The sequence below is a fragment of the Carya illinoinensis genome, chromosome 5 (genome assembly GCF_018687715.1).
Source record: "Carya illinoinensis cultivar Pawnee chromosome 5, C.illinoinensisPawnee_v1, whole genome shotgun sequence".
In the NCBI taxonomy this organism is placed as follows: Eukaryota; Viridiplantae; Streptophyta; class Magnoliopsida; order Fagales; family Juglandaceae; genus Carya; species Carya illinoinensis.
This window is the reverse complement of record NC_056756.1, coordinates 21,611,389-21,635,739: the sequence shown is the minus strand read 5'-3', so window position 1 is coordinate 21,635,739 and position 24,351 is coordinate 21,611,389. Positions and strand designations below refer to the sequence as shown.

Genomic DNA, 24,351 nt, shown 5'->3' with positions numbered 1-24,351 from the left:
ATAAATAAAATTCATTTTTCTTAATTGAAAGATTACAGCGGAAAACATTAAATTTTATAATTAAAGTTTCTTGTACAAAATATCTTGCTTAGGCCTTCGTGCTCTTCCACTTGGGTTGTGCCCGTCCTGACCTGTCATGCTCATTTTGTCCCTGGGAGGGCATACATAAAAACTAAAATGAGTCGATGACTCGTAAGCACTTCTTCATACAGTTAAAATATAATAACATAGATTTTCAGTCATGCATTTATCATTCTATACATACATATCATACTTATCACGCATGGCCATTCAGTTTGTTTCAAAAAATGTTGCTTGGTTTTCTTTGAAAACATGCTTTCTTTCTTAAAATAGTTCCCCACGCATTGCTGCCTTCATTTCTTAAAGAGTCTATTCATGCATACGTCGTTTTTTTTAACATACATCCATGCATACATATATTCTTGCATTCATCTTTTCTTACTTACATACATTCATGCATACATCTTTTCATACTTACATGCATTATTCCTTATCACTTTCATGCATATGTTCTTTCTTATCACTTTCATTGGCCTTGTAGCACACTGTTAAACCCCGTGTGCTAGGGTTAGCGGTCTTTTGGACTTGATTCCACCCGTGGCCACTGGTTGGGAATCCATTCTGTCAGGGTGCAGTACTGGATACACTACCAGTACTACTTACCCGGCATTGCAATCTGTCCAGTCCAGTCCATTCATTTGGTACTGTTTCCATTCCACTCAGGTGGCCGTTACGTATTTTCATACATCATCCATTCAGTCTGTTCATTCCTTTATAGTCATTTCCTTTCCTTTACAATTTTTTAGTCCTTTACAGTTCTTACAATCCTTTCTTACAGTTCTTACAATTCTTCAGTTCTTACAATTCATAAAAATTCATTTTTAAAGAAAATGGTTTTCTTTCTTTTTTAAAAGAGTCATTTTAAAAATAGTTTTCTTTCAGTTCCATGGTTTTCTTTCTTTTCATTTAAAAATGTCTATTCGTGCATCTTTTAAAACTTCAGTTCATTTCCTTTCATGAACATACATACAATACGTACCACATATAACATCCATCCACATGCATACACGTACATACTTTCAGTGTGTGAAAAGGGGTTGCCAATGAGGGCCGCTACATACTTATACTTTAAAACTTATGCTTTGTTTTCTTTTTCTTTCGTAAACGGTGTCTCGTGAAGAAAAGTTTCATTTTCCTTTTAGAGAAAAGCTTTCATTTTCTTCTTCATTTATTTAAGGAAACTCTAGAAGAGTATGAACGCAATACTTACTTGGACTTCATGCCATACTCATTCCATATAGTCCATTCGTGTGCATGTCAGATGGCAACCTACATGCATACACATAACCCTACGTCATCATCTATCTAATGCATAAGCAACTATAGTAAAAATAGAACTATGTCTCACTTGGAACAATCTCCATCCATCGCTGGGCACTTACGTGCCATTTACTATGCTTAAACCTTCAGGGTCTTATTCTTTAAAGTGAACTTCCATGATTCACCTTAGGTTTAAGACACTAAGACTTCTGTCTCATTCTTCTATTTCCACATTTCTACACATGATTTCGACTGACAGAGTCATGCGTTTCAACCTTAGACTACTTACCCATTACTACCTTCACGTATCCTAACCAAACTAAATGCTCATTCCCATCCAGACTGGCTACATAAATTCAAGCCAACTCTGGGGCTAAAATACAATGTAACCATGCTGAGGACAGATTATCCATTATATATGGTAAACTTGTCCGACACACATGTCTTGTCAGAGACACCTGTATTTTATCCCCTTTTATCACCTAAGAGCAACTTATAATTCCAATGAAAGCCCGCTTGTATAAACAAGCTCCATACTTCGATACCAATTTGCTCAGACCCAGTCAATAGGACTCTTCCTACTTCTCGGCCCTGTACAAGTTCATCCCAACACTTGATAGGAGAGGATTGCATCCACAAATGCACCTCTGTTACTTCACATAGCTCAAGACCAATTCTCGAGTTACGACATGATGCCCATCATGCTTCCGCTGTACTCTCTGATACTTGTCTACCACAATGTGACTTCCATATACTCTCTGTTACTTCCATATACTCTCAGCCATAAGTCAACCACAATGTGACACTCGTCACCTCGGACTACAGGCCGCATCACCACTGCTTCAGAACACTGTTACACAGTTTTCGACACTAAACAAGAGAACTGTATCCACAAATGCACCTCTGTCACATCACTTAACTTGAGACAAATTCCTGAGTTACGATACGACACCCATCATGCGTCCATTGCACTCTCTGATACCTTTCCACCACGTCCATATACTCTTAACCATAAGTCAACCAAAAGGTGACACCCGTCACCTCGGACTATAGGCCACATCACCACTGCTTTGGGACACTATTACACAGCTCCCAACACTGCACCATACACTCCATGCTCCTCAACTATGCCATCCAAACCTTCATGGCACGCCATCTGGTATAACATGACATAGCACAGAGTACACTCACGTGAACTCTCTTCAATCCACGCTACGACAATGCATCGTTACATGACATGGAGTGCGCACCACTTCACAACATCACTTATTGTCACGACGCACATCACACGGTGCGTCGCTATTCAACACAAAGCACACGCCATGTGTACTCTCTTGCACTCACACCACACGTACTCCCTTCACAACAGTATGCCACATCACAACTACGACACACCTCACGTCCATACTTCACAGCACAGCCACAATACTACACAGCCAAGCCCAACACTTCACAAATATGCAACGAACTCCACAATTACTAACTACAAAGTCTACAGTCCAACCAACCAACTAATATAAACATAAATATCGAGAGATAGAGGGTTATAACATCAACGAGATAACCTTTGCATGGCTCGCTAACAGTCACAATCAAAGCATTAGAGGAGTCGTACGTGGTGGTAACACTGTGTACAGTGGTTGTCCACCACGTAAAGTGGTAGTTTGGGCTTGAGAATAGCTGGGCGTGGTCATGGAAAGGCTCAAGGTGGCCTCGTGGTGGTCAAAGGTGGCGGAGCACGGCGGTATGACGTCGTGAACAGTGCATCAGAAAGCAAGGGAGGTTGCTTGAGGTGGAGGAAGGCTATGGAACCTCATGGGAAGCTAGGGAGAGGTAGAGGAAGGTGTGGTGGAGCTGTGGTGATGAGGTGGTGGCTTGGCAATAGCTCACGGTGGCGGATCAGCCAATAATGGTGCAACCCATGCCTTTGAGAGTGAGGGAGAGTGAGAGCTGTACAAAGCTCCATTGGGCATGAACATTATCGGGGAAGTCATGGTGATGAGAGGAACAAGATGGTGGTGGTAAAACACCGTGGGTAGCCGTGTACGGCGGTGCACGGTGGTGCAACCGAACGTGTGGTTGTGGAGACCCATTAGAGAAAGAGAAAGAGGTAGGGAAAAGGAGGACATGGGGAGGAAGCCCTTGATGTGGTGAAGCCATTGGTGGTCCTTGATGGCCTTTTTGGCTGTGTATGGCGGCGCTAGGTGGAGGAAATGGGTGTGAAACCCATTTTAATGATGATGCCGTGGAGGGAGAAGGAGGGCACGTGGAGGCACACCGGTGGGAGGAAATGTTAGTTGGAGGGTGATGGTCAGTTGGTGACTGATGGTGAAGCCATAACTCCCGTGTACGGAGGCGTGGAGGTGGAGGATGGGTTTTTACCCATTTTGGTTAGAGAGGCCACGGGAGGAGAGAGAGAGAGAGAGAGAGAGAGAGAGAGAGAGAGAGAGAGAGAGAGAGAGAGAGAGAGAGAGAGAGAGAGAGAGAGAGAGTGAGTGAGTGAGTGAGCTTGCCGATAGGAGGGAATGTTGGCCAGCATGAGAGGAGTGATCGGCGACCAGCGGTGAAGCCAATGGTGGCCGGCGGTGGATAGGCTATGGAGATGAAGGCTGCGCACGGTGATGAAGAGAAAGAGCACGTCAGGCATGGGAAGAGAGAGAGGAGAGAGAAGAAGAAAGGAAAAAGTGAAGAGGAAAGGGTAGGGGCTTGGGTATTTAAACTAAGTCATTCGTTTCGAGATCCTCAAAATGATCTAACGATGAGTTTAAGTACTAATTTGAAAATGCGTAAGTGTTGAGTTTAAAATAAAACATTGAGAGGAATTAAGATAGAATATTATTTTATAAACTAAAATTTGTAAAATAATATTTTTTTCATCATTATTTAAAATGATGAAGTATCGTTAATTACTCAAAGAGAATAAAATCATTCAAATTAATTTAGAGTTTTCAACGTAAGGTTAAATCTCTTAATATATTAAAATAACTAAAATATTTAATTTAAGTAATTATCCACAATTATAATATTTTTAGAGCTCATTAAAATATTATAATTGCATTACTTTAAAAACAAACTTATCTAATAATATTGGAAATATCTCATATAATATTTCCAGAATATATTTAAAATATCTGTAAACTTTAAAATACCTATCTAGCTTTAAAATCCGCTTGATAACTTTGAAAACACACCATCGAGGTATAGCACGTAGGACTAGGCTTAGCAAATAGATCGAAGCTTAGCACGTAGAACGAGGTTGATACTTAAAGAAGAAGAAAGGAGCAGATATCACAGTACCTTCAGGTACGATGTAAAGTTTATAATAGGGTGATGATAATAGTGTAACTTCTATGATGGAGTGATGGTAACCCATCAAAATTTAACTTAACTTCCTTTTTACATGAACTGTAGGGACTGAGTCCCTTTTTAATTAAAACTAGTTATGTTAAATGGATGAATGATGGACTCTGAGAGTCCTTTATGAATGAATGTTAAATCGAATATATATTTGGTGTTCCCATTTTATTAGCTTAGAAATTTAGAGTACATGCGTGATGTATTTGAGTTCGTCACATATTATTTTGCTTTATTAGAGAAAAAAAGGCATAAAATAATAATATACAGAAATAATAGGGAAAGAGCAGGTACGAGGTTATGATTAAGCTGAAATATTGCATATATTATACATTTAGAACCAATATATTTTATTTATTTTATTACATTATTATTGGTTTTATATGAAAAAAATGTTAAGATGAATAAATCCGAGTTGTGATTTAAATTGGTTAATAGTATGATTTTATGCTTAATTTTATAACTTGTGATTTAATTGGACAATGTTCATTCATATGCACAACATAATTTTGATATTCTATTCTTCCTCTTTTATTTTTTTTCTTATTTTCATTTTTTTTTAGGTCCAAGGAATACAAAAATTAAAAAAGAGAAAAGTCAAAAAGGAATATGGATTATTCTTAAAGAATGAATTTTGGCTTGATATGAGATAAGCTTCATGCGGGACCCATGTTATTAGTCTTTTGGCATTTGGACTTCAAGAGACACATGGCAACCATTATTCTATTGAAGAGTTTTGACCTTGGACAGCAATTGAACTTTTTTCTCTCGAATTCAAAGGGCGCCGCACACTTTAGGAAGGCAAGGGGGGCATTTTCAAACCGCACAACATTTTTCTACTTGGGAGCATTTGAGCGCCGCAGCAACCTTAATTCTTCCAGGTAATTCAGCACCAGATGCACTTTTATTTCTCTGAGACATTTTTCAACGCCGCTGAAGAACTCCTTGAGGGGTCCAATTGCTGCTACAATCTAGCCTCCTCCACTGCTTTCAATTTTCATCACCACCCATCTGGCTTGCTTTTTTCATTCCATACATTTTATTTAATTTCAATTTGAAATTTATGGTGTACTCTTGATATATTTGGCTTAAAAGTTTGGACATTTTATTTGTTGTTTATTTTATTTTATCTCAGTTATTTTTCTTGTTTCTTTAACCTTTTGTTTAAATATGCATTACAATTAAATTTTAGATTGATTAAAGGTTAATTAGGACTTAAATAATTTTATTTTATTATTTAATTTTCAGATTAATTAAAATTATTTAGCGTACTTGAGTCTTTAATTGTTAATTTCAATTTGTTAGTCTTTTGCGTTCCATTTCGACACTAAAAAAAATCCAAAAGTATGAATCTAATCTATGACTAGTGCCCTTTTTTATTTCCATTGCACTCTTCTATTCATTGTACATACCACCACTTTTATTTGTGAAATTTTTCACCATTTTTTCCGAGTTTGGATTTAAGCAACTTTTTCCGATGAGATAATCTAGAAATTTTATTTCTAATTATTATATGACATCCTCCTGCACTTGGGATAGCCTTTGTGCTACTCATTTTTTAATCAGTCAAGTTTTTTGCGCCGTTGCTAGGGATAGTTGTCTAATTTAAATTTGAACTCGTTATTATTTCTTTTTTTCACTATCTTATCTCAGATTACACATTTCATTTGCCATCTACCATTCAGTTGCTTAAACCTTATATATGATATTTAGACTAATGTTTCATGTCATGGATGAGAGACAATTCAAATAGGTTGCTTAGAGTTACATCGAGCATTGAGAGTACTGTACATAGCTCAGAGATAGATAGCTCTTCTGTCTCTTCTATGAGCAAGGATATTGAAATTGAACAAACCATGGCTGCACCTACACCACGCACTCTTAAGGATTATTTGCAACCTACTCGCACCACTACGCCTTCATGCATTGTTTTACTCGTAAATGCACCTAATTTTTCTATTAAGCATGGTATGATGTCAGTGATACCTTAGCTCCATGGGATGGATTCTAAGAGTCCTTATCAGCATTTGACAGACTTTGAGTTGGTCTGTACTACTTTTATTACTAGGGCCATTACTGATGAATTTATTAGATGTCGTTTATTTCCTTTCTCTTTAAAGGATAAAGCGAAAATTTGGTTTAATTCTTTAAGGCTTAATTCTATCTCTAGTTCGTCTGATATGCAACGTGAATTCTTACAAAAAAAATTCTTTTTCAAAGAACTCAATTTTTACAAGAGCAAATCAGCCAATTCAATCAGAAACCTAATGAGACTTTTCAGGCCAGTTGAGAAAAATTTAAAGATTTGGTAAATATCTATCCGCATCATGGTTTCGAATCTTAGAGGTTGGTGAGCTACTTTTACACTGGTCTCACTCCAAAATGCAAGCAGTTTGTTCAGACGATGTGCAATAGGAAATTCTTTAGCAAGGAACCTAATGAAGCACTATCATTTTTTGACCATCTTGCTGAGAGCTTAAAATAGTGGAACACTCAGACTGATCGAGTGCCGTTAATAGCACAGCCAATAAGGGCTATTTCTGGTGGGGGGTAGATATGAGTTTAAGGAGGAAACTGGTGTTCAAGCCCGAATAGCTGCATTAATTAGAAGATTGGAGGTCATGGGAAATGGAAAAAAGTGAAGGCTGTGAAAGCAGTAGAGGCATGCTCTATATGTGCTTATTCAAACCATAAGATCTAGGACTCCCCAATTATGCCAGTATTTCAAGAAACTGGGTCTGAGCAGATGCAATCAGCTAACTGGGTTAACTGATTGCTAACTGGGTTAACAAAGTACAGAATCAGCCTTTTTCTAACACATATAATCCTGGGTGGAGGAATCACCCAAATTTCTCATGGAGAAATGACCAGTCTGGCTGGTCTCCACCATCTTCACAGTAGCCATTTCATCAAGGTGCTCCTCAGCACCAATGTCAGCCATATCAGAGTTCTCAGAGCTATCCTTTTGTAGCACCTCTTGGATTTCAATCTCATGTAGCTGCACAGAGTACTTAGCCTCAATCATTTGTAAAGAAGTCTCTAGATGACAGTTTGACACAAATGGCCAATACACTTCAGCAATTCATGCAGATTCAGGCCACCACAAACAATCAGAACACTCGAGCCATAAATGAGTTGCGTGGCATTATCAATAAGATAAGCACGACGTTGAGCACTCTAGAGAAAAGGAAATTTTCAGCACAGCCTCAACCTAATCTTCAAGTATACATGCAACAATAACAACAAATGCATAATGTCTCAGGGGACGTTATTGAGATAGCAAAGGTCGTTCTTACTTTAAGAAGTGGGAAGGAAGTTCCCCAACCTGAGATGACCATGGATAGACAGGTAGTTAGTTCTAAATTTGAAGATGTAACAGAGACTAATGAAGCTGAGAAAGAACCAGAGGAAGTGAGGCTAGATTCAAATAAGCCTGTGAGTGGAGAGGTTGAAACTAGTAGGGGTACCAACTTGTAGTTCCCTATCCTTAGAGATTGGTAGCTGGCTAAAAGAAAAAATATCACACTGAGATTCAGAATATTTTTAAGCAAGTAAAGATTAATATTCCACTCTTGGATACCATACAACAAGTGTCTTTGTATACAAAATTTTGGAAGGATTTGTGCACAGTAAAGAGGAAGCAGAATGTGAAGAAGAAAGCTTTCCTAACAGAGCAAGTTAGTGCACTGATATTGAGCGAGACTCCTCAGAATTTTGGAGATCCCGGCTCTCCCCATATTTCCATTATGATTGGTGAGTCACATATTGGGAGAGCTTTACTTGATCTGGGGAGTAGTGTAAACTTGCTATCATTCTCAGTGTATGAGCAGTTGGGATTGGGTGAGCTGAAAAAGACCTCCATCATGCTACAATTGGCTAACAGATCAGTTAAAGTGCCTAGGGGTATAGTTGAAGATGTGCTGATCCAGGTAGACAAATTTTATTACCTAGTGGATTTTGTAGTTCTTGACATGCAGCAGCCAACCTCCACTATTCACCATGCGCCTATCATCCTTAGACTCCCATTCCTTGCTACTTTGAATGCACTTATCATTGTCAAAGTGAAGTACTAAAGCTCATTGGAGATGAATGTGTTCAACGCCTGCAAGATGCCTAGTGGATGCGATGATTCAAATGTGCATGCTATTGATATGGTGTATGATTTTGACATTTCAGAGTTGTTCTCAGTATTTGATTCCGAGAGTACATTTGAAGATGGCTTTCCTGAGCAGTCTGAGGTTCTTGTTGAGACAATTCCTACATCATTAGAGTTGACAGAATCAGATGGGTAGTTGATAGAGATAAATGGGTTCTTTAGTTATCATATGTGAGTTACACAAGTATTTGACATAGGCCAATCTTTGAAGCTCTTGATTTACAGGAGACATGAAGTCATCAGAAGAAGAAATCCCAATACTAGAGTTGAAGCCACTACCCGAGAATTTGAACTATATTTTTCTAGGTCCAATTGAAGATACATTTCCAGTGGTCATTTCTTCTCAGCTTACTTCGAAGCAGGAAGTAGAATTATTAATAGTGCTGAGACATCATTGAGGAGTGATAGGCTAGACTATTGCAGACATCAAAAGTATTGACCCTTCAATTGTACCCACAATATTTTTCTAGAAGGAGATGTGAGACCAGTTCGTGATGCACAGCGGAGGTTAAATCCTACCATGGAGGACGTGGTGAAGAATGAAGTGATGAAATTGTTAATTGTGGGCAGTATCTATCCTATCTCCGACAGCAAGTGGGTAAGTCCAACACAAATAGTACAAAAAAAATCTAGTTTAATTGTTATTGAAAATGCTAATGGTGAGTTGATCCCGATTAGGAAGGTAACGGGTTGGAGAATGTGTATTGACTACCAAAAGTTGAATTCGGTCAATCGAAAAGATCACTTTCCATTACCTTTCCTAGATCAGATTTTAGAAAAAAGTAGCTGGTAATGCTTTTTATTGTTTTTTGGATGGCTTCTTTGGTTTTTATCAAATTGCCATCACCAGAGGATCAAAAGAAGACCACATTCGCTTACCCCTTTGGTACCTTTCCTTTTAGAAAAATGCCATTTCACTACAAAAAAAAGACAGATTTGCCAGCGTTGGTTATACGTCGGCAATTGTCCAAAAAAATGCCGCTAATTAATTCGCAGAGTTTTTCTAACGACGTAACCGTTCGCCGGTATTGGAGGGTCGCTATTTTCATTGTTCCGGCTTTTGCGCAAACGCCGGTATTTGTAAATCTCATTAGTGGTGTTTGTATCAATTTATCGTAACGCCACAATAATTAATATTAACTGCATTTCTCGAAATGCCGCCACTTTATCGTTGCCATCCTCTAGCATATACGCATCAATTAAATTGGCGGTATTTATTTAAATGCCACTAATAATACTTTGGCGGCGGCACATTAAATTTGTTAACGACGTTTATTCTACTGCCGCCACTTTTTTAAATCGCGGCGTTACGATAAATGCCGCTGCTAGTAATTTGCTGATTCATCATATAAATTGACTGCATTTATTTAAATGCCACTAATAGTATCTTGGCGGCGTCACATTGAATAATTTAGTGGCGTTTAACTAAATGCCGCCAATGACCTAATTTACAACGATTATCTAAACGCCGCCACAAGTAACTGCCCGCTCGTCATATAATGTGGCGGCATTTCTTTAAATGCCACTAATAGTACTTTGGCAAATTTATTAACGGCGTTTATCTAAACAACGTTAATTTTTAAAATAACGGCGTTAACATAAACACCAGCGCATTACGTTGCCAGCGCATCATATAAATTAACGGTGTTTATTTAAGTGTCACTAATAGTACGTTGACGGCACATTGAATTTATTAACGGCGCTTATCTAAATGCCACCATGAGTTTATTGCCACCACATTGCATAAATTAACAACGTAATGTAAACGCCCCCACTAGTTCATTGCTGGCGCATTTTTTAAATTAACGGTATTATTATAAACGCTGCTACAAAAATGTTGCCAGCACATTACATTAATTAACAACCTTCAGAACACACCAATAATATGATATACCACAATAAAAATATATAATAAATAAATTAATAATAAATATGATATAATGGATCATTATTCATATAATAAAAAAAAAAACACAAATCACATTACATGAAAGCTCTTATTCATGGATAATTATTTTACTTTACATTGTGTTTGTCGTTAGCTTTCTGACCATTTCTTTCATGGATAGTTCTTCTTCTTCTACCAGACCAACCCAAAACAAGCAAAGGACCACCAGGATTGATCCAATAACTCCACCAGCTGAAAGGTGAGAAGGCATGACATAAGAATTTCTCAAAGTGCGCCCATCATGGATTTGGAATTTTGAATGCTGTAATATAAAAAATTGCAATGCAACCATTAATATCTATCACATGAAAAGTGTAGTTGAGGTTAAAATATTTTAGGACGGAGAAGAATTTATACTTCTCAATATTTTAATATTCCTCAAATTATGTTACAACCAAGCATAATGAACTGTTTGCCGTTATATCATGTATACTATTGACTTCAAACAACTTTTTGAGATATAATTAGTCTCACCATTGTATACGTCTGGCAATCCTTTGAAGAATCCTGTTTTGACAGCCAAAACAAACCAATATATATAAAATTAGAAATCGAAGAATTTTAAAAAAGATAGAAATAGTTGAGATCATGTACAAGATCTCGACTACTACTTGAAAGTGTTGCATATTTTTTAAGCATGCATTCTTCTGAGTACATACGTACAATTATCGCATTGAATTTTATTCGCGTCATCGAGGTAGCAATTGTTGGGTCCGTCGCATTGACAAGAAACATGTAGCCAATTAAACTTAAAACCGCATAACAATTCGTTGCGAATCTCTTTGCAGGAAGCAGTTTTTGGATATATTGACGGCCTTCCCTCGATATTAGGGATATTTGCTCTATTCGACAAGATTCCTCCACTTGCCCTGGATATGGAAGTCTATCTAGATATTTAACATATCTATGCATATCATGGGAAGTCGATGAAGAGGTTGAAGAATATACTTCGGTGTTAAAGCAATAAGTTGAATTGTTCCAATAAAAGGATGTATTCACTTGCTTTTCACAGGCTCAAGAAAACCATAGTAATTAGTAATGGGAAATATGGTGAGTAAAAAAATGGATGCAACCAGCTTAAATTACCAGGGATAGAAGTCGAGAAATGATCTCTCTAAATACCCGAGTATACTATTCGAATTGTGCTACCCATTAATAACTATCGCAGGTTCTCCAAGTAACTTGAAAACCCCTCTCGATGAAGACTCTGTTTCCTGCTCTATGTCTGTGTTTTCCATTTCCAGCACACCTCAAAAAGCTGATTAATAATAATAAAAATTAGCATTGAGTGTAAATTAATATAGGATTGCATTGAATATTCTTACCAATTATTAATGTTTCTGGACAAACATAGCCTGTATATGTCTAATCAAGCATTTCCCTAATAGGCTAATAGCAGATGGTCTGTTTCACTACCTGCATGGACAGTTTTTTGTAATGCATCCTTTTCCTGTTTGTGTTTCATTTTTGTCATTTTTATATACTTAAATTTAAGTCATATACATCTATATATCAACAAATATGATTAGCAATTGCGAAATTTAAAATGACAAGTAATATTGTATCGGTCCAAATCTTCACACCAGGAACTGGTCCTTTCACCATCTACCACGACAAATTTAGTATGCTCAGAAAACTTCACACCTCGTTAGCTGATGTTTTTCCATAATCACAGCCCATAAGGTCCTTGGATCTCATTAGAATACCATAGAGCCCACAAACATCCATACTTAGCATTTACAACCATTCCCCACAGCCTCTCTCTCATTCTAGTAGTGCTAAAGCCACTTTACCAAAAGGATTCAAGAACACAAGTTCTGAACTCCTAACTCACCCTAAGGAGTCAGAGAATACTTTGGCAAAGCTTACCAAGTGAAACTTAAACTTTTCTCCTATCCCATCCCAAACGAAGTCCCTCTATAGCCTTTCTAGGTGGTTAGCTAAACTCGCTAGAAGCAAAAATAAGGACATGAAATACTTGGGCAAATTAGCAAGAGTACTCTTGAACAAAGAAATCCTATCACCCTTAGGCAGATCCACCCTGTTCCAACCAGCTAGTCTCCAGTCAACCTTTTCAATAACCCCATCCGAAATATAGCCTTGAAAATGTATGCTTTTATTGCAAGCTATACTAGCCAAGTATGAGAACAGATCAGGATTTGATATGCATATTCAGTGACATGCTAAAAGGGGTAAAGAGGAACGTAGGATGGTAAAGGTAAGGTTAGGCAAAGAGGAAATGAAAATAATATGCTACCTCCATGAGTCGAGGATTGAAAACCAATGCTCTCAATTCAGCATCTAAACTCTTCTCAACAAACCTTATAATTGAGCTGCATCAAATAATAAAGCAAATTGAGAAGCAGTAAAAGAAGCCCACATTCAGGAAAATAATAGAAGCGTAACTTTCAACTAATAATTGGTAAAACAAAACTGGTGCATTGAATTTGCTGGGGGCATGGTAAAGGCACTATGAAGCAGCACACTATTTTCTTCGTATAGCATAAGAAAAGATAGGATGCTCCTCTCCTTTGCTCTCAATACCAACTGAGTTCATGGTAGAAGTCACCGATCCCTAAGAAATCATGCAGGGGAGAGGAATCTGAAAATTTAAGGAGAGGGGTGAACCTACCAACGTGAACTTGAAGATGATACCACCCAATTCTCCAAAAGAAAATTACAGCAGTGAAAAATAGAGAGAAATTAAAATCTGTTGGAATCAGGATGAGAAGGGAAATCCTACCTTCATACGATGATGGCTTCAACGGCCATCCGTTCCCTCGACTTACATGAATTCGAATAAAACACGCATCAAAATAACCAAATAAACTCAAATATACAGCTAAGAAAGATGTGTTACTTTGAGAGAGAGAGAGAGAGAGAGAGAGAGAGAGAGGGCAAAAGATCATTCAGCACCTTGCAATTTGGTGCGAAAGCAAGAGCTATAGTCATCAACTCCACCGTCACTTCTCGTCACCGGCCACCAAGTCCTCCAACAACGAACAGAACAACTTATTCATGAGATCGAGAAAAAAATAAAATAAAGCATTTGGGAGAACAAATTGAAGATGGCCTAAACATGGACTCGCGACCTAGGTTTCCTATGATGGAGACCCAAATTAAAGGTCATGAGTAATTTCCATGGAATTAAGGAGATCCAAGAAAGGCATCGACATTCGGTCGCCAAGGTAGATGAATCAAGAAAAATGTTTGAGATCCAAGAAATGGAGAATAAAGCTAGAAACTACATGAAATCTGGAACTGTGCGAAGGAGAAACTACATGAGGCGCTAATTGGCAACGTACAAGAGGCGCTAATTGCATAACAGAGGGAAATTTGAATTTTCTAAAATTTTGAGGCAACGTATCAGGCGCCAACTTAACTTTTCACTAGTTTTTGTTTTGATAACAATATTTTAAGAGAAATTACAGAATATTCGTGCATGTATACCTTAATGTAAAATTACCTTTTCTCCACCTCTATTTCTAATTTCTTGATTATTTTTAACTCTTTCAATATTCCAATCCTATCTATAATTGAAACGTTAATATAATATTTTTTCATATTATATATAATTATATTATATAATATATATTATATAATATATATAATAATATATTATTATATATTATATATAAGATAATGTTATTATAATGTTATGTTAATATTAAAAATATATATAATAATGTTATTATAATCTTAAACATGAATATTTAATCGATCATATGCTTTAAATATATGCATTAACTACATTTTATCGCTTAATAAATTCTCAAAATATTCATTTTGATAATTATATTAGTGAATTAGTAATACTAATTTATATTAGTATATAATGTATATTAATTATAATTTATACTTTATGGTCTTATAATAACACTTTAATACTATTAGTAATATACTTTAAGTCTATATATAAATTATTATAGAAATCACTATAGTATTAGTTATACTACACTATATAGAGAAAAACTTCCCACCGGTCTATCTATTTCTCTCCAAATAACAGCCTCCCAATGAGAAAATGCTACGTATACGTCTCATTTTATTTCCACTATAACCGCACCATAGACTATTATTGCACTGCAAACATGCTTGACTAAAAAAAAAAAAAAAAAAAGAAAGCACCCCCACCAAGAAAGTATGATCCTTACCTTTTGTGTCCACTGAACTCGATGCAGTCCCTTCGTGCTTGGGTCTGGTCCTAAATGATGTATTTATGAACCAAATTGGGCAATTCATGAGACTAGGGACATGAAGGAACCAGAATCAGGTTTGAATCGGATCGTTTGCAATTTTTCTTTTTCTTGTTTGTTTTGAGGAATTAGTAGAATCGGTCAAGTGGGGGGCTGCGAAAGGTATTAATTGAATGGAACGTGTAAAAAGTGGGAGCATTGAGGAGTTTTCTTCTTTACCTTCCCATGGGGAGTTTGGGTGCAGATGAGAGCATGAGGAGAGAGCAATTGAGAGTTTCAAATTCAGCTTAGAGAGGCGTTGGAACTAGGTGTGGCGGTGGCTGAACTGGTCTGGCACCGGTGATGGAACTGGTTTGACAAATAGCAGAGGAATTTTGGACGATGGAACAAAGAGACAAAGATGATAGGTGAAATCAGCAGTATCTTTCGTCATAGCCACGGCCCACCATGCACGATACAGGGACCATCAGCAGAGGGCGCCAGAGAACAGCTCTCCACCATCAAACACACCGTATGTAAGATTCTCTAACTCATTATTCCCTTTAGCTGTACTAAAACCCGTACATGATGTCCCTGCAATTTAACCATTATTCTGAAAATCGTTATAATACAAACCCATATTAACTCTTGTTTAATTGTTATAATACAGCCCCAAAATCGTTACCGTATATGATGCACACTTCGATTGTCCATTCTTTTTTTTTTCTTTTTTGAACTCAGGTTATAATTTTTGTTTAAAAAAAAAGTTTTAATGTCTTTTTTTTAAAAAAAAAAAAAATTCCTGATTAAATCCGGTTATAATCCGGATATCCGGGTTTTAAGTCAAAATTTGAAAAAAAAAAAACCCGAATATCTAGATTAATTCGGTTATCCGCCCAGATTGAAATCCTAATTAATTTAAAGCAGAGAACCGCCCACTTTTAATAATTTGGATCCGGTTGCACATCCCTATTGCAAACATTCTTTCTCTCTTTCTTCAGCTCTGGCTTCCCTCCAACCAATTGGATTTACATATATACCAATCCAGACTTTCTAGTTGTTCTTAATTTTTAAAAAATAAAAAATAAAAAAGTATCTCTTCCAATTGGATTTACAACCTTAAAAGATCTTTTGAGACAAAATTTAAATTTCATCTCAAAAAATGTTATGATTCAAAATTTAATACGAACAACTATTTTATTGTTCCAATAGTAATTTTTAAAGATGAAATTTCTATCCATAATAAAATTTACTGTGAAAAAAATGCTGGAATCATTCCCTCTAACTATAGTCTTTCTTATTATATTTCCCCACCCTTCCCGCAGCTCTTCTCTTCCCTCTTTCTTTCCCGCGTTCCCCTTCTCTCCCGTGAGTGTGGATGTCAGGGCCACACAGGAAACTTTTCATTCTGTTCACAATCGTCTAGGTTGTTCTCTGAGTGTGGATGTCAGGGCCACACAGGGAACTTTTTATTGTATGGGGCTTGTGCGTTAGAAGATAAAAGTCTAATACAAAAGGTTGTTCACAATCGTCTAGGTTGTTCTCTCAAACGACACATATTTTGAACTACCGTTTGCGTTAGACTTTTATTAAATTTTTTGTATGCATCTTTGCTAAAATTATGGATGTTATAAACATGTATTGGATTATATGATATTTTGAACTAATTTTTTATCTTCTCCAATATGTCTTAAATTATTAAGTGAAATAAATCATTTTTATAAAATATATGTTATTTTTTACAAATAACCATTTCTTAAAACTAAACAAATGTGCTTTGCACGTTGCTCCCACCTACTATACATATATGTATGTATGTCACAGTTTTAATTTTTTTTAAATTATCTAGAAAATGAATGGTATTGGATGGGTTGCAAGTGATCATTACCCTTTGCTGGTTACTAGTAGATAACACTACAACAAATTTAACTTTTAAAGACAAAAATTTTTAGGGACAAATTTATTTTCGTCTTTAAAAAATCTTTTGAGACAAAATTTAAATTTCATTTCAAAAAACATTATGGTTGAAAATTTTATTCGAACAACCATTTTATTATTTGAACATTAATTTTTAAAGATGAAATATCCTTCCCTAATAAAATTTGCTGCGAAAAAAAAGCGGGAATCATTCCCTCCAAAAATAACACCGGAGAAATCAATTCTTATCCCACCCCTCTCCTTCTCTTTAATCTCCCACTCTCCAATCCCCATTCTCTCTCTCTCTCTCTCTCTCTCTCTCTCTCTCTCTCTCTCTCTCTCTCTCTCTCTCTCTCTCTCTCTCTCTCTCTCTCTCTATTGTCGATGCTCTAGGCATGGCCACCGTCGTCAACATTCAACCAACGACTACGGTAAGCTTTCATTCTTTTCTCTCATCCTTCCATTTCGTTTTTCACTTTCTCTCTATTTGTCTCATCAAACTCTATTATCGCTATTGATTTCGTGCACCACCATTGTCCTCCCTGTTCACCAAGTCACCTGCAGTAAGCTATCTTCTTTATCTAATTTTATTCAGTTTGTCCCTCAAAATAGCAGTCACTGCTTTGCTTTTGTGAAGTATTTTGCATTATTGAGTTACAAAATTTTGGAGTTTAGGGGTGTAAATGAGAGGATTAGCTAAGTGATTGAGGTACACGAAAGCTAAAATAGGAAAAGCTTAAATCTTGTGAGTTTATGTATCTCTTTCACATCATGAGTGGTTGTTCAACACCACCGTAACCTCCATAAGAGTTAGATTTGGGGATTATTTTTCAGTTAGGTTTGATTGTCTATCATTTAAAATATTGAAGTGCTATTATCACTTATGTCAATTTTAGTATGTTCGGTAGATTTTTTCTGTTTGGTTTCCATGAAAACAGAGGAGTTCAAATATATGAGCTTTAAATTCAAATGGAAATAAGAGTTTGGATGCAGCTTTCTTGTAAGAGTTTGGATGCAATTTAGTATGTTCGGGTTTTTATGTTGTTTTCTTTTCTCTGAATTGATAAAATCAGGTGACCATTCAAATAGATGTATCAGTCATTTATGCCCAGTTAAGGTCTTTGATTTTGATCATACAAACTATAGAAGAGTTTATAAATATGGAGTTTCTTGAGTTCGTAGTCTTTTTCCATAAATTGTTAGCCAATTGTTGTACTTGTCTCTGCTAATTGAAAACTTAAATTGTTTTGCTAGCTTTATGGGTTTGCATATGCTGGCCTTTAGGTGTTATTGGAACAGTTAACTTCCTCTGTGGAAGAACCTTTCTTTATGATCTAGTATGGAACCTTTCTTTATGATCTAGTATGGAACCTTTCTTTATGATCTAATATGGTTTGGTAGTAGAAGGTATGTGCATTGATGAAGTCATTTCCACTACGGCTTTTACATACAATGGATTAAATATTTGTCAGTTCATGAAGTATAATATTGCAAGATGTGGAAATGATGTTCTTGCTTCTGTTATCATGGACTGCGTAAAAGAAGAAAAATGAAAAAGATACATATTTATGCTTCCAAAGCATAATTGTGATTGAATATAAATATGTTTTCTATGTGTATGTGGCTTGGTCAATTTTTTTCCCTTTTTTTTTTTTGGGTTTTTTTTGTTGGGGGGGGGGTGTCCTTAATTACACTACAACAGTAAAACAATTGAACTCAGTGCAGCTGAGTTGCAGAAACTGCGAGTGAGTCTTCAAAAATTGCAACTTCAGAATTGGAACCTTGCTCAATTAAATAGCCAGATGTTAGTGGTGTGCCTGCTTTGCGTCTGAAACAAATCTTTTAATCTCATAGCTACAATTCTGGTTCTTAACGATTGTAACTGTCATTGCTGATTGTGCATGAACTTAATTTTGGAAGAGAAAGGGTAATTTGGTTTTGAACTCTCTACTCTTTCATGCAAATTGGTTGTGGGTTTATGCTTCTATTTTGTGTTTAAACTCCCAACATTGCTTATTTTAGATAAAAACACTTGGTCATGCGCTTGTATGCAAGGATGCCTTACTCAAAATGAAGGATACAAAACTGAAGGTTAGCTCTTAACCTTGTATTCTATAGTACTAGTCATAAACCCGTGTGATGCAGGCTGGAATAAGTAAATTGCTAGCACTATTTAGTCAAGCACATGAGGTGGAGATTGAAGGCCATTTTTTACAATTATCTGAAGAGGAGATGAAAGGTTTCTCTCAATAAGAGTGGAGGAATGATTGACAAGCAAGTGCTGCATATGTTCATTTGAACCTCACAAACATTTCCAAGCATACCCAGATATTAAGTAAATGAAGGTTTAGCATGAATTCAATGTAGGGGTTCCTACTTAATGTCACTCATTTCTGCACTGCAGTTGATGTATTATTTACTTCTCTTTATTATTGTGCTTAGTTTAAAGGTGAAATTCAGCCAATTAGTTCTAACTGGAGTTTTTCCTTGTTTATTGGCTTCTTTTGTTGTCTCTTGAGAGGTCAATTTCAGAAGTAACATTGGAGAAAATGTCCAGTTTATTTGGTTCCTTTTCAATCCTTCCTTCAAAGGGGGAAACTACAGGTATGAAAAAGAAGTTTGAACATATGATACGAAGTTTAATTAAAATTAGAATATCCCACTATGGATACATATTTCAGTCAGACACATGCATATATCAATACTAAGACGTTCCTATAAATCAATCTGACCGTAATTAAAACTAACTAAACAACCTACTGAGAAGCAACATCTATATATGGATATTTTCGGTATGGTGTGGAGCTTAGTGTCAGTACATATGCATAGTGGATTATTAAACTAAGTTCCATTATATATATGATCATGCCTTTTAACTGATTATAGATCCTGCCCTTCCCTTGTGCGTGAGTGTGGATGTCAGGGCCACACAGGGAACTTTTCATTCTGTTCACAATCGTCTAGGTTGTTCTCTAAAGAGAGCCCCATGCACTTTTGGTGGTTTTCTACAGGAGAAGATGAAGCTTTTCCGGGCCCATTACTTGGTCTTATCTCAATGTTTATTGGCTAAAGTTTTGAAGTCCATCTTATTCTTTGAATTCTTATTGGCTATCTGTCTATACAAAGGATTCCTTGTGGGGATAACTACTGGAGGGTTAGGCCTGCATGGGGAGGGGTCTGTACTATTTGTGTGTTTTTAAATTTCGAGTTGGACACTTTCGTTTTTATTGCCTCTATATTTCACAAATTCCAGTGGGACTCGGGAGCCTTAAAACTTTTTGTTTGTGGTCCTTTCTCGTTTGCTTTCTAGTCTCATCTCGTGTGGTGACTTTCACCTCTTTTTGGCTCTCTCCATTGACCCAAAGTATTCTCCACCAGTTGCTACACGCTTGTACTATCTGAGTAATTTTTACCTTGCTCTTGACTTTAGGAGTAATTTTTGCTGCATCTTCCCATCTCATTTAATGTCAATTTCTGTACTGCAGTTTGCTTATTGGTCACTTTATCAATTATATACATGTATATATATTTTTAGCAGAGATATTTTGAATTCTTTGTAGATTGGAGATTTGAGAATTCCATGGCTGCTGCAAATCCAAATGAAGAGGACCCAAAACTTGAAGATTCTAGCTCTCCACATGATGAAACCAAAGTCTACTGCCAAACCCGAGAGGACCATGATCAAAACAATGTCTCCAAAATCAAAATGATTCATATATTATAATTTTTTATTTTATAAAGCAATGTATAAATACAAAATAATGTAGTGAATTATATTGTGTGTTGAATATTTTATATATTTTCTTTTGCATGCATTTAGTTAAAATGGTAATTAGTTTCTAACTTTAGTTATTTTTTACATAAAGTTTTCTGTTTTGATATATTTTTATTATTATGCAAAAATTTAATAATATATAGGCTTTTCTATTTATTAAAAAAAGAAAAAGAAAAAAGAGAAAACTCTGGTTCAGTGTGAAACCTGGATTCCCGGTTTTAAAGAATTCGGATTCATCCAAGTTTCAACTCAGGTCATAACCCGGATTAGCCGGGCCAAACGCAGTCTAGGTTTGAAATTCAGTTTTCAGGTTGGGCATACTCGGGTACCTGGTCCGAAACTCGGGTGAATAGTCTTACTATTCTATAGTTCTATTTAACCTCCCTCCCTCCCTTCAGAATTGGAATGCAATATATGGCATTTACCGATAGGGCATTTCAGATATTCAACTAATTAAGATTTTGTGGATATTTTCATATCATTTAAATAAATATTTATTATTATTTATTTTACTATCAATAAATTTATAATAACTTTCATTATTGACGTTATATATTCTTATCGGTGTAACAATATAGACGCCAGTGCATTTATCAATTACTGGTGTTTCATTGATCAATTTTTGGCATTTTGTAAACGCTGCCAATGCTATATAATTATTACTAGCGTAACACTATAAACGTTGGAAAACTACTTATGTACCAGCGTAAAATTAATCAATAGCTGGCATTTGTTCAAACGATATAAATGCCGAAAAAATCAACATTTTACCAATGCAAACTTTATTAATTATCAGCGTTTTATGAAACGCCACTGACGCTATATATTATCATCGGCGTAATATTATAAACGTCGGCAAACACGATTAATATAACAGCGTATAATCAATAAATTAGTGGCGTTTATTTAAACGCCACAAACAATCTATATTATTACCGGCGTAACAATATAAATGCCGGGAAACTATTACTTTCCCGGCACATAATTACTATATTGGCGGCGTTGTTATAAACACCGCCAAAGTTATATATTAGTACCGGCGTAACAATTTAAATGCCGGGAATCTCAATAATTTACTAGCGGAAACATTAAGCGCCGGTAATTTTATATATCTATCGGCGCATAAACAAACGCCGCGCATATAAACGCCGCCAATTTTGCCTTTTTTTGTAGTGTTTGGTTTATGTAACGTACCTGCTACTTTTCAGCGCTATATGATGAGCATTTTTTCTGATATGCTTGATGACATCTGTGAGGTTTTTATGGATGATTTTTCTATATTTGGTAAATCTTTTGATGTCTGTTTAAAAAATCTTGCTGCTGTGTTGAAAAGATGTGAGGAGAAGAATTTATTACTGAATTGGGAGAAATGTTAGTTTATGGTCACTAGTGGTTTCGTACTTGGGCATTTAGTTTCTGAATGTGGAATAGAGGTTGACAGGCTTTAGCAGTATTGCAAAACCATTGTGTACTTTGTTACAAAATGATACTACTTTTGTTTGGACTGATGAGTGCCAGTATGCTTTTGAGACCTTGAAAGAACACTTAACAGTTGCACCTATTATGCAAACTTCTCGATGGGACTTGCCATTTGAGATTATGACCAATGCTAGTGATTTTGCTGTTGGTGCCGTTCTCGGCCAAAGAGTAGACAGCAAGCCTTCGGTCATTTATTATGCAATCGTACTTTGAATGATGTATAGAAAAATTACACCACCACCGATAAGGAGTTATTAGTTGTTGTGTTTGCTTTAGATAAATTCCGTTCTTACATTATTGGATCTCATGTTATCATTTTTACTGATCATTCTGCTCTTAAGTATTTGTTGGCAAAGAAGGATATTAAACCTAGGTTGATACGTTGGATTCTTTTGCTCCAAGAATTTGACATCACTATTCGAGATAAGAAGGGAGTTAAGAATGTAGTAGCTAATCACCTGTCACGACTGCAACTACCTGATGTGTCTAAATCCATTCCTCCCTTGAATGAAGATTTTCCTGAAAAGCATCTTTTTGCAATGTCACGTGCTCCATGGTTTGCGGACATTGTAAATTACCTGGTCGCTGACTGGATGCTGGAGCATTGGACAACTCAGGACAATTGTAAGTTCCTTGCAGAGGTAAAATTTTATTACTTCGACACTCCTTATCTTTTTAAATATTGTGCTAATCAGTTGGTGCGTTAATGTATTCCTGATTATGAGTTTACCTCTGTTTTTCACTTTTGCCATACTGGGGCTTGTGGAGGCCATTTTGCATATAAGAAAACTGTTGCTAAAATTTTGCAAAGTGGACTCTACTGGCCTACTATTTTTAAAGATGTGGAGTCTATTTGCAAGGCATGTGAGCCTTGTTAGAAACTTGAAAAAATCATATTACGTAACATGATGCCCCTTTCCCCTATTCTTACACTTGAGATATTTGATTGTTGGAGGATTGACTTTATGGGACCATTCCCAAATTTATTTGAGAATTCTTATATTTTAGTTGTTGTGGATTATGTTTCAAAATGGGTAGAGGTCATACCTTGTAGAACAAATGATCATAAGGTTGTCATCCGTTTCTTTAAAGAATTGTTTGCATGTTTTAGCATGCCCAAGACGATTATTAGTGATGGGGGTTCACATTTTTGTAACAAATCTTTTCAAAAACTTATGCAGAAATATGGAGTGACCCACAAAGTCTCTATTCCAGATCACCCTCAGATTAATGGTCAAGCTGAGTTGGCCAATAGAGAGATCAAATTTATTCTTGAAAAAACAGTTCGTCTTACTCAGAAGGACTGGTCTGAAAAACTGGTTGATGCTCTCTGGGCTTATAGGACTGCATTCAAAACTAACTTAGAGATGTCACCTTATAGATTGGTTTATGGTCGGGCTTGTCATTTACCTGTTGAGATTCAGCATCGTGCTTTATAGGCTATTAAGCAAATTAACTTTTCACTTAAGGCTGCCAAAAGTTTAAGAAAGTTGCAGATTTTGAAACTTGATGAAGCAAGGAGGGAGGCCTACGACAATTCTCACTTGGCAAAGGAGTGAATGAAGGCCTTGTATGACGAGAAGATCCATGACAAACATCTTGTCCCTGATCAGAAAGTGCTCCTTTATAATTCAAGGTTACATCTTTTTCCTGGGAAGCTAAAATCCTGAGAAAGTGGGTCATACATTGTGAAGGAGGTTCGTCCTCATGGGGCGATACACATCGTCAATCCGAAGAATGGCAATAGTTTCACTGTCAATGGACAACGTCTAAAACCATTTATGACTTCCTTTGATCCAAACGAAGAGGTCTTGCTTGTGCAAGACCCCAGGGAAGTTTTCTGATTTTGATTTATTTATTTACTTCTTCCCTTTACGGCTTTCTTTAATTGCATTTTATCTTTTATTTATATTTGTTGTTTTGCTTTCATTTTATATCACATGATTAGTTGTCCGTGTTGCTTACTTATCCTTGTGCACTTTGTTTTCTTTCATTTGATTCATTGAGGACCATCTCACTAGTTGGGTGGCAACGTGTGTGCACAGATTAAAAAAAAAAAATTGCATTAATATGATGTGCATTGATACATATATGATTAACACACACTTTATTTCTAACATTTTGTGAAATTTGAGCACCTTGGTAGAGGTTGAGCAGAATTAGTTTGTGAAGTTTTATTTTCAACTTTAAGCATATAGCATGATTT

At 36.2% G+C, this 24,351-nt stretch overlaps 1 protein-coding gene across 10 annotated transcripts; it reads right to left on the bottom strand.

Annotated features, from left to right (window-relative positions):
• Positions 1-10,814: 10,814 nt before the first annotated feature.
• Positions 10,815-14,152, bottom strand: LOC122309297. Of its 10 annotated transcripts, XR_006242398.1 has the most exons (6): positions 13,716-14,151; positions 13,543-13,583; positions 13,057-13,132; positions 11,886-12,057; positions 11,274-11,306; positions 10,815-11,061 (listed from the first exon to the last, which is right to left on the bottom strand). XR_006242398.1 is itself a non-coding variant. In XM_043122723.1 (3 exons), exons 1-3 carry the CDS (start codon positions 11,709-11,711, stop codon positions 10,873-10,875), a joined length of 471 nt encoding a protein of 156 aa, XP_042978657.1. In that variant the 5' UTR covers positions 11,712-11,879; the 3' UTR covers positions 10,815-10,872. The 10 variants fall into 10 exon arrangements, 2 of the variants coding, with proteins under 2 accessions (XP_042978657.1, XP_042978658.1); XR_006242395.1 differs by having other exon boundaries at positions 13,543-14,151; XR_006242397.1 differs by having other exon boundaries at positions 10,815-10,991; positions 13,543-14,151.
• Positions 14,153-24,351: the final 10,199 nt, after the last annotated feature.